Genomic DNA, 14,781 nt, shown 5'->3' on the forward strand with positions numbered 1-14,781 from the left:
AGAGAGGAGACGTGCAGCTGAAGCCGAGAACCAAAGGAGCAAAAAATCCTGGGCAAAAGATTATGTAGGTCCCAGGGCACAAAGTGCCACATGCTGTGGACAAGAAGGAAAAGAACAGGGAAAAATGCTTAAGGAGGCAAGATCGAATTCCTAAGAGATGCTGTACCACTTGATGGTCTTACAGAAGAAGAAATCAAGCAGATTTTAATCACTTCTATTCCAGCCCAATGACTAAGGATCCATGGGTGTGTATTTCCAAACAGGCTCCCTGCCCCATTATATATGATTTTATAAAAGAAATATTTGTATTAAATTTTACTTTAAAAGTTATTTTAAACAGTAGGAAGAACATGGGGAAAAATAAGCATGGTTATGAAATTAAAGGAAACTCGCTTTTTATTCCACAGCATGTCCAAGTGTGCATGGTAGAACATTGCCACAAATGTTTTAAGCATATCTAAAAAATCTTTTTTGGTCCTAATTTTATTCAAAACTAATGGTGCTTTGGCTGTGGTATTTGTTTTTCATATTTCAGACTAATTTATCTCAGGACAGCAAAACTGCACTTATGATGGACTATGCAGCAGCCATGGATGGCTCCTGTAACCAAGATGATACTTTTAGTTTTGAAGGGTGTCTTGCACAATCCCCTTCAGATGAAAAAGTATCACTAGCTGCCTCCCAAACGATATCTGCCCTTGAAGAACCCCAGGAACACAGCCATGGTGCCTGGACCTTAGATGACAGTCGCCATCAATGGCACAACAATGCACTACTAGACCAAGACTGTGATAAGATATCAGGGAGCTCTGTAAGCATCTCAGAATCTGAAATTGTGAAGAAGTCCAAAGGTATGAATCTTTCCTATTAAAGGGGTATCAGTGTCATGGCCTTCTCCAGTCAGGTATTTTCTAAACCAGGGGTGGGGAACTATGGCCCTTTTATGACTTGTGGACTTCAACTCCCAGAATGCTGGCTCAGGAATTCTGGGAGTTGAAGTCCACAAGTCCTAAAGGGGGCCATAGTTCCCCATCTCTATTCTAGGCATCTTTGGAATTCCAGTCCAAAACTTTAGAGTGCCAGAAGTGGGAAGCTGTTCTAATTAGTCTTGTATTTAAACCAGGGAAGGCAATATTATTGAGCCTTGGGCACACTTAGAAAATCTACAGCATATCATTGGGGGGGGGTGTGTCCTGACCCCACTAGGGTTGTGAATAGGGATTAGAGAAAAGCTGGTGGTATTTCTTGCCACTTTCTCTTATACTTTACTTTTTCCTGGTAATAATTTGGAACAGTCTTCTTAACAGAGCAACCATGTTGCTATTTTGTTTTACTTTCAGATTGTGTCTTTGAAGAAAAACACTTAAAAAGTAAATGTGTGTGTGTAACAAAACCTCTCTATGGTTTTTCAATATTTATGTGTTATTCTAGAACAGGTGGGCAATTAATTTTCCCAAGGGGCCACCATGAGAAACTGGGATTATTATGGAGGGCTGAACCAATAGGTTGAATTTAATTCTGTTCAATATTAATTTTATTGCTTTATAAAAAAACTAATTTCTATGGTTTTATTACTATGAAGGTGCATAAGCACACATAAATTGAAAAAGCAGTCACCTTCAAAATAAGTTGTATTGCATGGATGGCGTACACTTATTTACATTTGATTTCTAATTTCCAATTGACCTCACATGGGACAGACAGACAGGGATCGCCAAAGGGCCAAATATGGCCTGGAGACCATAAAATGCCCAATTTGTTGTAGAATGAATTGTTCTTGTGAAAATCCATGTATTTGTCTGGTGGTCCGGTGGTCTTCCGGGTGTGCTTCAAGGTGTTGGTGACTACCTTTAAAGCGCTCCATGGCTTAGTGCCTGGGTATCTACGAGACCACCTTCTGCCGCCAATAGCCTCCCACCGGCCAGTACGCTCGCACAGAGAGGGGCTCTTCAGGGTGCTGTCGGCCAGACAATGTCGGCTGGCGACCCCCAGGGGGAGAGCCTTCTCTGTGGCAGCACCCGCCCTCTGGAACGACCTACCCCAGAGATACATATGATCCCGGACCTCCAGACTTTTCGTCGGGCCCTTAAAACTCACTTATTTCATCTAACCGGGCTGGCTTGATCCCATCTTTCAGTTTTAATTTGTAATTGATTTTATTGGGGTGTTTTTAAATTGTGGGCCAAAATTATTTAATATCTTTTTAAATTGTTTTAAATTTTGTATGCTATGTTTTTACCTTGGCTGTTCACCGCCCTGAGTCCTGCTGGAGAAGGGCGGTATAAAAATCAAATCAAATAAATAAATAAATAAATAAATAAATAAATCTGTCTTTTGAATATAAATCTTTTAAAAAGACTCTTTTGTGGGTTCTTGGGATTTCAATGTAAGACAAAGAAAACCAGGCATTATTTGGGGGGTGGGGGGTTCTTTTGCGCAGCATAGCAGCAGGAGCCTTTAGTTTTCTCCTAGGCAATATTCCTTTTTTTCTTGCTCTCTCAGCTTTCTGGAACAGATAACACTAGCCATAATGTGATCAGCAGCAGCCTGAGTTAGAAGTTATTACCCAGCATACTGTACTAATAGCAAGTGAGTTACCTACTGGCAGAATAACATTCCCTGCATTTGGTAGTCTACATTGATATGTATGCAGTCTAGAAGGTTGCTTAAATATAAGTATTGTTTCTCCTATATTCTTCCCAACTTAAAAAATGTAAGAGGTAATTGTACTGGCTGGCTTTTCTCTCTTGAGCTGGCCTTTTCTCTACAGATATCTCTTTTCTCTGTCTCTTCACCTTTCTATGAAAGCTATCTATAATGCATAGATTTGTTTCACAGAATTCATTTTTTTCCTTCAATGGCTGTATGATCATTTCATGAGTCTTGACCTAGGCTGTCCTGGAAAAATCAAACTTTCACAACCTATGCAATTGAAATCCATTTCTGGATATAATTTCTGATTTCCACGTATTCTTTTTGCTTCCTAGAAGTTTTGTTTGATGTCTCATCCTTTCCAATTTAGTAGTATTCCCTCTTTCTGATGTGAAAGTAAAGACACCTTATGCTCAGTTTCTTTTTATCAGCTAAAAATAATAACTTTTAGTTTTGTATAGACTTATGTTTTAGAATCTTGTATTTCACTCAAGACTACAGCCCCTCAAAGTTCTATATCTTTGCTTTGTCTTCTAAAGTGCTAAACAGAGGTTGAACAAATTGGCAACATAAAAGTTTGAATCTTTTTTTGACCCATTTTCCTAAAAGTCCTTTTCCCACAGCCAGGCTGGAAGTTAGAAGTAGGTCCATCTAAAATGAAAAACTTACATAGAGGAAATGCTTCGATTAAAGTAACCTTTCTGATTTGAAAGCCAACCAATTATTTATATACTTCTCCCAAAGTTTGGTAATTCTTGGCATACTTTTGAAAAAAATAGTAACTCTATGTTGTTCAAAATATGCAAATAAGGTTTTTTTGGGGGGTAGTAATGCTCATTAAAGCTGTTATTGATTTTCTTCATAGTTTTAATTGTGATTATTTTTTATTCATTTTGAAGAAAAGTTTGCTCAATATTAAAGATAATATTTGTATATTTAATTTATGAAATCTTTAATTTAAAATCCTTTATATTTGTTGAATATCTATCAGCATATATCTACCGTCACGCACAGGACCATTTGATGTCTTGTTCCTTCTTCCAGTAGCCAAATCCAGTTTCCTTTTCTATTTCTCCTTTGTACTCTCTATTTAGCCTCCCAAAATTAAATATATTTGAATACATTATAGACCTAAAAAAATCTGAAAATATTATTTCTAGACGTAATTGCTACTAAAGTATTAGTTGAGGTTTAATTTAAAATGAGTAATTAGTAAAAACAAACTTAATAAAAATGAGCCAGAATTGCATTTATTTTGTAATAGCAGCAAAAACCTGATGAGCAGGTTTGAAGTAAAACCTATTAATTCAGTTTAGCTGGTTTACTGCAAGAGGGGGGGAGTGGGAGGGAGAGAGAGGGAGCGAGGGAGCGAGGGAAGGAGAGATGCTTTAACTTTTCTTGTTGAATTTTGAGCCAATTCAATGTATTTTCTTTTATCTGGACTTCGTCCATGTTTTTCTATTCATTGATTCAGCAAGTCTATGTTATTTGTTTCTCAAAAGATAACTGAGAAATCTTTACTATTTGAAAACTTATTTTCTCTACGTCAAGGAAATTTCTTATGGAAAACCTCTTTCTTGTTCTGCTTCGTCATCACTAGTCAGAGATGGCTAACAGTTTTAGTACAAAAGTGACAGTTGTAGGAAATCACCAATATAATATATATATATATATAATTGTGTTTTCAGATGTTTTCTTTCAAACTCCCAACTATCAGAGTCATTTAAGGAGCTATTTAATGCACTTCAATATCAAATATACTTAGAGCTAGATCAACCTCTTGACATGTTTCAGTTTGCTAGTTCTGAGCGAGATCCACAGGCATATGAAATATGATGGTGTATAACTAAAGGTTTTAAGGACACCACTGTTTCAGTCTTAGCTCCTGCTCTCTGAGATTAATGACCTTTTCATTACAGCCTGTGGTTTAGGAAACCCTGAAGATCTGCAAGGTTCATGTGGGTTGTTCCTGGCATTTTGGTATCTAAAATATTTCCATTGGTAAAATGTGTACTGTATATCAGTGTTTCTCAGCCTTGGCAGTTTGAAGATGTGTGGACTTCAACTCCAAGAATTCCCCAGCCAGCTATGCTAATTCGGGAAGTTGAAGTGAATATGTTATGAATTTGTCATTTTAAGCTCAAAATCTTTACAGTTTCAGGTGGGAGCCTAACATTCTGAGATTTTGGACATTTCTGATTTTTTTAAAAAACACTTACTGTTAAGAAAAGGCGTGTACCATGTCAACAGCTCCTGCCTTTTGTGGTGGTGCTCAGAAACATTAAGTAATTGTCTAAGGGAGGAAAAAATCACAATCCATAAAGTCCACACCAATCCTGACCAGCAATTATGAAATTGATGGGATCCAGTATAACTGTGAAGCACTTAGTTGCCGTAGTTTAGGGAATTTCAGGTTTTCAGATAAAGTTGATTTGTGAAGCTAACTATATATTTTCATTGTTGCAGGTGGAATATTAAAAAAGAGTGCAAAGTTATTTTTTCTTCGAAGACACCATAAAAAAGACCCAGGAATGAGCCAATCACATAATGATCTTTCCTACCTACAGCAACCCAGATCTGATGGTACTCAAAAGAAAGGAGGAACCTTAACACGAATTCTAAACAAGAAAACTATTTTTAAGAGCAAGACCAAACTAAATGGCTCATCAGTTGGACCACATGCATAAATTCTAGAACCTGCCAAATTGTATCAGCTGCACATGTCTAATTGTTTACAGAAAAATGAACTACCATATCCTTTATGAGGTTCACTAGCAAGATGGTTCACAGAAGATAGCAAACCATAGATAGGGAATGATTGGAGTTAGAACTATGGTTACTAAACTGTAGAGAATAACTCATATTTATTTGGAAATTAGCTAATTTAATTCAGTAGGCCTTAGTCTAAAATATAATTTCTAGAAATTAGGTTTAAAATGCATTTTTGCTTGAAATTCAAGTATAGCTAAGAGTTACAATGAAAAACTATTGCATTAATACATATCTGTAGTGGTTGCACTTTTAAAGAGCCACAATGCAAATTTTAAATGGGCTATTGTGCCTATGGGAAAATGGAAAAAACAAGAAATTGTGATAAAGGCTGAATGATTTAAGAAAATTGTAGGAGAGATCTGTATTAGTTCATCCAAAAATCAGATGGAGTCTGGATTCAATCTTGCAGACTAACACATATTATTAATATGCATAAGCTTTCATGAAGTTGATGAAGGCTGATGAAATAAGATGCAGCTCATGAAAGTGTATATCTTTTAATGAAATCTGAAAATATGCTACCATATTCCTTCAGATTTATGATCTGTATTTTACTGTACAATTGTATGTTTGTGCACACATGTGTGCATGCACTTGTGTGTATGTATAGGAACAATTCTTGTTGTATGCATTGGAATTTAATGTAATCCCAGATAAAAATGCATAAATTTTCAGCCTTAATATGTTTCTGGAGGAAAAATAAAATATTGAATTAGGAAACACAATACAGTAGTTGTTAAACACATGTAAATGTATTGCTTTTGATAGATGCTAGTAATACAAACTGGTAATTTATATAATTACTTAATAGGAATCTAATTTTTTTGTTCTGTAGATATCCTTTTAGTCTAAAATAAAGAACCACAGATTATTTCTTACTTCCACAATACTTGGAAACAACATTGTCAATATTGCAATGTGCCTTGGAAATCCTAAAATAGAGTATATTAATAATTTAATGGCAGCATACTGACAGGTGACATTAGAGCATGCTCACTCTTTTTAAGTTTCAACTATTATGTTTCTGTTTTGACATAGTTTGCGTATTTGAAAAGATAAGGGGAAGTGTTCCCCATTTCTTTCCATTGGATATTATAACTTGTTCATTTAAAAAAAAACATTTCTTCTCTTCTGCCTCTCTTACCAAACATTATGTATTCTCATTCACTAGGGATTTGCTGTGGAATATATGGCTTGATTGTAGATTCTAAAATCAAGTTCTGTTACATTTGTTCAGGGTAAATCTGGTGCCATTTCCATCACTGTGATTTAAATCAATAAACGAAAAGAATTCGTTGAAATAAAGCTGTTCCTCCTATGGATCAGTGATTTGCATAAACTGCAATAATGATGTTAAAAATACAGCCTAATGAACTCCAACATACAAAACATTATTGAAATGAAACAGAAATTTCTGGAAAGTTGTGGAAATTCTCAATTTTGTAATGACAGTATATTATAGACTGACTGCTACGGGGTTATCTGTATGAAATACTTTATTTCCATAGTAAGTGCAGGTAGTCCTTGCTTAACAACTCTAATTGGGACCAGAATTTCCATTCAGTGTCATCATAACTTCAGTCACTGAGTAAGTGGTTTTAAACAAGGACTACCTATACTATGTTTATCTTAGACACATATGTAAACTTGCTTCCATGTACCTGGAGTTAGAATTGGTTTGCATGACATTTGGTCTTGTCTTTTAAAAAAAATGTATAGCTTTGTGTTTGGCACATGAAATGCCAAATTAAAAACAAAAGAACTTGCTCTGTAACTCTTACAAATACTTGAACACTTTTAAAATTGTTATTTGAATGACTCAAAATTATGTTGCTGGATTTTAAAGAAAAGTACCAAAGGTATGTCATGTGGTTTGTGATTTTTATCTTAATCGTTTTAATAGAAATGAGTAGCAATAACACTTAGACTTATATACCGCTTCATTGTTCTTTACAGCACTCTCTAAACCAATGTGGGTGAACCTTTTTGGTACCGAGTCCTGAAACAGGAGCAAACTCACACGCACCGGGGGGGGGGGAGGCAGAAACCAGAAGAGCAATTCCCCGGCACACATGTGCATGCCGGGAAGCTGAACTTCTGCTTTCTGGCACACACATGCGCACCGGTCACCTGGTCTTCTGGTTTCTGGCACGCATGCGTGTGTGAAAACCAGAAGCTCAGCTTCCCGGCATGCACATGCGTGCCTGAGAGCTGCTCTTCTGGTTTCTGGTGCTCCCATGCGCGCCGGAACTCGGAAGAGCAACAGGCGATGGCTGGCATGCCCAGAAAGATGGCTCTGTGTGCCACTTTTGGCACACGTGCCATAGGTTCACCATCACGGGTATAAGGCAATGGAGGGAAAATCAAGTTGCAGAGTTGGAGGTATTAAGTTGCAAGGACCATATCAGAACTGTTGGAGGAAAGATCCTTCCACACACAAATATATATAAAGTTCTACCAGGCATCACCACCAAGTTATTGTACTATATGGGCCAGTACATGAGCACAATTTGGAAGGGCACTAGAAACACCACCAGAGACTAAAATGCCAGTTGCTCAAAAACAGAGAAGTTGCCCAAGACTAAAGGTCTAGACCAGGGGTGTCAAACTCGCATCATCACGGCGTCACATGATGTATTGGACTTTCCCCCCTTTGCTAAACTGGGTGGGGGTGGAACCATCACATGACACATCTGGCCCACAGGACACGAGTTTGACACCCCTGGTCTAGACAGACCAATTTGAGCACAGCCTGGATTGACTACAGGAAAGCTTACGACTCAATGCCACACACATGGATTTATGAAAGCTCAGAAGTATAAAAAGTCAACAGGACACTAAGAGCCTTCCTCAAGAGCTCAATGTGGCTGTGGAAAACAACACTGGAAGTCAACTCAAAATAGGTCACACAAGTAGCCATCAAGTGCAACATATGCCACAGTGATACACTATCCCCACTGCTGTTCTCAGCCAGATAATCACAAGGATTAGATATGGATACAAATTCAAGAGTGATAAAACTACTGTATCAGCCACTTCTTGTACATGGTTGACATCTAGTTGTAGACTAAAAATGAATGAGACATCAACTTGTTATTCAGACTAAAGTGTGGGGAGATGATGGTCAACAGAGGGAAAGTAATTAAGATTGATGGGGTGGAATTACCAATAGCCCACATAGCGGGCGCACAGACCAGTTACAAGTACCTTGGTATCCCATAGTCATATGGGAATCATGATAAGGAGGCAAGGAAGAAAAAGAGTTATGCAATTAATGTGTGATCTGCCACTCATCATGTACCATGCCAGTATAATGAGCTGGTCAAAGAAGGACACAGAAGCTGCTGAAGCTCCTCATTATGTATGGAGGTTTTCACCTCAAGGCCAACACCCAGAGACTATACACTACCTAAAAAGAGGGTGGTTGTGGTGTAGTAAGTGTCAAAGCCATTGTCCTGGATGAAACTCAGAGCACCCAAGAATACATCATTAAGATGGCACCCAAACAAGCTGCTGAGAGAATGTTTGAGGCAAAAGCAGACATGGGAAGAAAATCAAGCAGTGCTATGGCAAGACAAGATCCTGTATGGAATGTGCCATTGACAGATAGCTGAGGTGGCAGATATTGGGAAATCCTGGGTGGAAAGAGCTGAACTAAAAGAGCACTGAGGCACTGGTCATAGCAACACAAGTATAGCCATTAAGCACCAGATTCATACATTAGACTCATGGATCTACCACACTAGACAAGATCCAAGCTGCAGACTATGCAGAGGCAGTCCAACACATAGTGGCAAGGTGTAAGATGCAGGCAGGAATAGCATACACAATGGCACAACCAAGTAGCTGGCGTTGCATACAGAAACATCAGCACAGAATATGTGCTAGACTAAGTCCAAATGGGAGATCCCACAGAAGATCATGGAGATTAAGAAAGCTAAGATACTGTGGGACTTCCAGACCCACACAGAAAAGCAGGTACTAGTCAATCAACCAAATAGTAGATAAGGACCAAAGATAGTAGTGGTGATGGATGCAGCAGTGCCAAGTAACAGCAACATCAGGAAGAAAGAGTGTGAGAAGCTGGAGAAGTACCAGAGCCTGAAGGAGGAACTGAAGAGGATGTGGAAAGCAAAGGCCAAAGTGATCCCAGTAGTGGTAGCAGCATTTGGGGGCTGGGACTCCTAAGATGGGAGAATAGCTCCAACTGATCCCAGGAACAATATCAGACCTCTGAGTCCCGAAGAGTGTGGTGCTAGGAACAATTAAGATCCTGTGCAGAATTCTCAAAATCCCAGGCCTCTCACGGAGAATTCATAGAGGAAGACACAGACCACCTATAAAGGTAAAAAGGGAAATTAGAGATAGAGACAGAGATAGAAAATGGAAACTGTTATTTCCATTTTCTGTGCATAAGCACAGTCTAGGAAAAAAATTGGAAAACAATCTAAATTGCTTTCTCTTTTCTAATATAGAAATGCTGAAAATGAAACATTATTTTCTGTCTTCTGTGGAAGCCTAGATTCCCTCACTCCATTCAAAAGAAAATGAACTTCCCTCACTCCCCAAGCTAGTCACATCCCTATTTTATGCAAATAGTTACCAATGTTTCAGTAAAAATAGAATAAGTGATTTGGCTTAAGGAATGGGCAGGGGTCCCAATTGGCAGGGTTTGGTTGGGAATGACAGGAGCTCTTATCTAGTGCATTAGCAGGCCCAAGCTGGAAAGGATTGCAATGAAATCTCTCCTGGCAATTTTCCTCTGTTACAGCAACAGAACAGTTTGAAGATTTTTGTAAAGAGAGAATGATTAGGCTGCAACAACTATGCAGCAGCAACCATACAGTTAACATTATCCTCTTGGGATATTCCTACATCAAACCATACTCAGTCAGCCAGGTCAGCCTATTCAAAGATAGCCCAGGGTTCTTCCTCATGACTGCATTCATTCCTCCAGGACCTGAGTTGGCAGAAACATTTGCCAGCATAATTTGATCTGCTCTGATGGGCATGCTGTAACCTGCCTCAGCAATGCGGCTTGTGGATGGTCCTATCTATACAGTTTTGCTGAGGAACAATTTAAGGGCAATAATTGGTAGATTCTCCTGGCTTTATTTCACTATCCAACTAGTGTCATCAGGAAGTGTGTGTGTGTGTGTGTGTGTGTGTGTGTGTGTGTGAGAGAGAGAGAGAGAGAGAGAGAGAGAGAGAGAGAGAGAGAGAGAGAGAGAGAGAGAGAGAGAGAGAGAGAGAGGATTATTCTTCTTAAAGCATGTAACTTTAAAGTCATAAGTCATGGGAATGCTCCATATCAGGCCTGTCAAATTGGCGGCCTGCAGGGGGGATACGTCATGTGCAGGCCATGCCCAGCCTGGCTCCGCAAAGATAAAAAAGTCACAATACATCACAATCTGGCCCGTGACACGATCAAGTTTGATCACATGCTCCATATCATTAACCCAGGTTTTTAAAAATATGGATATGAATATTCCACTAGTTTTTGACACGTTGATGGAGCAGAGAATAAGCTAGGGTGAAGCAGGAGAAAGCTGACAGGACACATTGTGAGAACTATCTCTCACTTCATCCTAGCCAGTCTTCTACCCTATCACCCGCTCTGGATAATGTTGGTCCTTCTTGGGCTACCAGGGGAATTGGCAGAACTCTTGACAGTTTCAACCCAGATCCCAAATATACCAGATTGGTAACCCTGCAGGAAAGTAATGGTGCTGATAATGAATGGCCAGTCAGCAGCACCTAGAAATAGCCCATATAATATGTAAAATGGTGTTTTGCTTTCCAAAGTAATAAAGACAATGCAAAACAGACACGAAAAATTCTTTGTTGAAAGAAAACTTTTTTCAGACAAAACCACCAATAGAACTCTCTCCAGCTAAAATTCAACTATAAGTCTTTTCTTAAACATTTATTTTTTGATAGGTCTTAAGGTAGAAGTGCAGGTTAAGTATTATGGGGCAGATGTTTCTGTAGAATCCAGAAGTTGTTTCTTCTGCCAATTGGAATGGACATGAAAGTTGGACCTCGGTGACCAGAGGGCAGGTTCTCCCCTCTCCATTAGCTTCAATTGACCAGTAGGTACTATCAAATATGAGCTTCTGACCATCAATATGAATGATATGCACTGTAGTAGTTGTTCATACATCAAGGATTGTGTCAAAGAAAATAGAAAAGTCTGATTTAAAATGGGAACAGCTGTGGACAAATTAAGGTTGTCTCCATAATGAACTGGGGATAAAAAGCTGTCTCACTGAGGATCTGTCCTCTAAAAATAGTGGGATGCCTTTGTACTATAGTTAACAGTGATGAAAATGAGCCTTCAGTCTGGAAGTCAGGTATTGCTCCATGGTCATATTGAGACACACATTCATGAAATAAGAGTTTAATTGGGATTTATTTATTCATTCAATTTATATCCTAATTACAGAAATGGAGCTGAAAGCTATATTACAGCTCCAGTCTGAATGCCACTCGAGTCATATTCTCCTACTTTAAAATCAAGTCTCCAGTGATAGTTGACATTCACTGGTAACTTGAAGGAACTGCATTAACACAAACTAGCTTCATCACATTCATCTGCTTGATCAAAAGTTGGACGTCATCAGTTTTTATTCATTCTACTGTTTTTAGTAATCCACTTCTATTACCAAGTCTGTGCCTTCGCATTCTGTTAATGCCGGAATTTCTCCCGGACTTCGATATGGAATGGCTGTAAGCGAACCAGTGCTAATGTCTATACAGCAGCTACTAAGGCAGTAATTCGCTCCTTTCCTTTCTGTACTGCCAATCAACTTGGCTGACAGTTGTTAGCTTCTCCGTCTATCTGGTTCGAGCAAGTCAACTTTATCCCGCCCCGAACTACAATTCCCATGATGCTTTGCGACGTCACGCGTTAGCTTCCGGTGGCGCGTGGCTTCCGGCTCGGATCGGAACCCGGAGTCCGGACTCGATCCGGGTATCAACATTCCAAAAACAGGTAATGCCAAGCCCCCGCCTTGATCCACGTCTCTCTCTTACTCCCAGGAACTGCTCCTTGCCCCGTGCGCGGGACCCAGTGCCGGTGAGCCCTTTTCCACCCGTGGAGTTTCCCAGGGCGGCGCGGCGGGGTCCCTTCTCCGCCCGTGCTGCCGCCTGCTCCTCCCTCCCCTCCGTCCCGCTCGCGTCCTCCACGCCGCCTGTTCTTTGTTACAGGCAGCAGCCACCCGCGGCCGCGCGCACTGTGAAAGGGTGAGGCGGGTCCGAGGCAAAACCCGGCGGAGCCGCTCCCGGATCCCCGGCCCGACCCAGGCAAGCCGCTGCCTCCCTGCGTGGAGGTGACGGGCTTGCCTGCTGCTGCTACCGCTGCCGCCGCCCTCGGCTGTCGAGGCTCCTCCGCCCTTTCTCTCCCCCCCCCCGCCAATCCCGCGCTACAACCGGGTGGGATAACCTGGGAGCGAAACTGAGGCACAAAATGAGCCGTCCGGCGAGCGGTGGTGGGATGGGCCTTTGTGGGTGCCACTCGCCTGCCTAGTAAGGGCAAGGGGTTTGGCGTGTGCAGGAGAAGGAGGACGGAGCCGCCTCGGATCCTTCCTTTCCTCCTCCTTTCGCCCGGACTTAAGGCTCGAATCATCGGCAAAGAAAAAAGCCAGGCGCTCTCTAGTCTGGCTGGGTCGGACACAGCGTCCGTCTTCTCAGGGCAGCATAAGAACAGAAGCGCACCACATCTGGAATGCAGCGCTTTAACTGCTGCAAAACTCACCTGTTCAATTCTGCGACAGCCTGTTCCAAAATCCACGAAGGGCAATCAGAGGGAAGGGACCACCTCTTTGTCCCTTTTATGCAAAAGTTCATTCTCGAACTTCATATGAAGGAATTTGATCAAGCGAACGTATCTCATTCTTTTAAGCGCAGTATGCAAAGTAACTCCAAGCAGCTACTGCATGGATAAGCAAAACCGTAGAAAGAATACTTGAAACCTTAAGCAAAGCACATATTTTTACCATTTTTCCACTCTTATGATTGAAGAGTAAGAAGTGGAATACTGTACTAATCACTAGTGACTTGATAGTTCTTAACGTGTGGTTAATATTAAACATATGCAGAAATCATCTTTTGCATCTCCTATTCTTCCACTGCAGTAAACATTTCTTCCTCTATAATGGAGTTAGTGATTATGGATTTATTAGCGAGACTGATATATGGAGAAGCAGTGTCTGAATGGCATGTTAAGACAAGTTCAGTATTCAGTGGAACATCTAGTATATGTGTACTGTACTGAATTCCACAATTAATCACCATTAAATCTCACTGATTGTGTTTGGAAATTAAATAATGAAAGATCAGCAGAGATGTTTCCAAGGGGCTGTACTGCGTGGACATACATTTTATGCTATTTGCTTGTATTTAGGGCCGTATTTCACTGTTTTCTGTCAAAACTTAATAAATATGCTGTATTACATGTACTTTGGAAGAACCAGAAGAATGACATTTGGACAGGGACACTTTTAATTATAGTTATATGATGTTTTAGCAGAAAATATGCTTTTATTTCAGACTTATTTTTAAGTTTAACTCTCTGGATTTGCTGTGACATGTTTTCATCTTAAAATGTATAAGACAATATCCTACATTTTCTAGAATTTTTCCTATAGCTCATTTTATTGCAGGATTTTATTTCTGTCTCATTTCTAAAGTACTAATTGCTAAAATCTCATCTAATTACTATTCTGTAAAATAACTAAATTAGAACTTGGAACAAAATTTGTTAACTTGATTTACTTCCAGGTAAGTGAGTATAGTTTTAATTTTCTTTCTTCTACTCAGTTGCACTGATACATTCCACCTACTGGACTCTTGGTATTGGTTATAAATGGGATGACATTTTTATCACTGAAGCAATATTGTCAAACGTGTATTGCATTTTCTTCAATATAAATGGGTAACACAATTTTAGTAACTATTTCTGGAGCCAGTAGGGGTCAGTTGTGTCACATTCATACAAGCAACCAAGGACTACATTTTAAAGGCATTGTTCAGGCTTGAAATTAAGGCAATCTTAAATACTGGAAGAGAGTACTGTAAGACATGAAGTGGATTTGGGACAGGAATCAATTCAAGTATGAATTCATATGTTAATCTGTCATCTCTCACCCATACTTCATCTTATTTTTAATATAAATGAATTAATGATTGGGCAAATAGTTTTATAGTATATGTTTATCTTTTAAATCCTGCATTGTTTAGAGTTGATGTTAAACAGTTCAGATGGCCATCCTTGTCCTCAACAATCATTTATGACATAATTATATGACTCTTCTGATTGTATTTTTATATTTATTAGACTTTTATCTCACTTATCCT

The 14,781-nt window shown here is 39.6% G+C and overlaps 2 protein-coding genes across 2 annotated transcripts in view; both read left to right on the forward strand.

Annotated features, from left to right (window-relative positions):
* Positions 1 to 7,286, forward strand: part of C2CD2 (C2 calcium dependent domain containing 2) — a 37,329-nt gene extending 30,043 nt beyond the window's left edge. Inside the window, exons 13-14 of the mRNA XM_070944275.1 lie at positions 536 to 851; positions 5,119 to 7,286. Of these exons, the coding sequence (XP_070800376.1) occupies positions 536 to 851; positions 5,119 to 5,339 (537 nt within the window). The 3' untranslated portion in view covers positions 5,340 to 7,286. The remainder of the gene's footprint in view (positions 1 to 535; positions 852 to 5,118) is intronic.
* A 5,096-nt stretch (positions 7,287 to 12,382) lies between these two features.
* Positions 12,383 to 14,781, forward strand: part of PRDM15 (PR/SET domain 15) — a 47,334-nt gene continuing 44,935 nt past the window's right edge. Inside the window, exon 1 of the mRNA XM_070943494.1 lies at positions 12,383 to 12,418. The gene's annotated coding sequence lies outside the window, so the exon portion shown is untranslated. The remainder of the gene's footprint in view (positions 12,419 to 14,781) is intronic.

The sequence above is a fragment of the Pituophis catenifer genome, unplaced genomic scaffold (genome assembly GCF_029215685.1).
Source record: "Pituophis catenifer annectens isolate HBS135680 unplaced genomic scaffold, rPitCat1.0.hap2 SCAF_4, whole genome shotgun sequence".
Lineage (NCBI taxonomy): Eukaryota > Metazoa > Chordata > Lepidosauria > Squamata > Colubridae > Pituophis > Pituophis catenifer.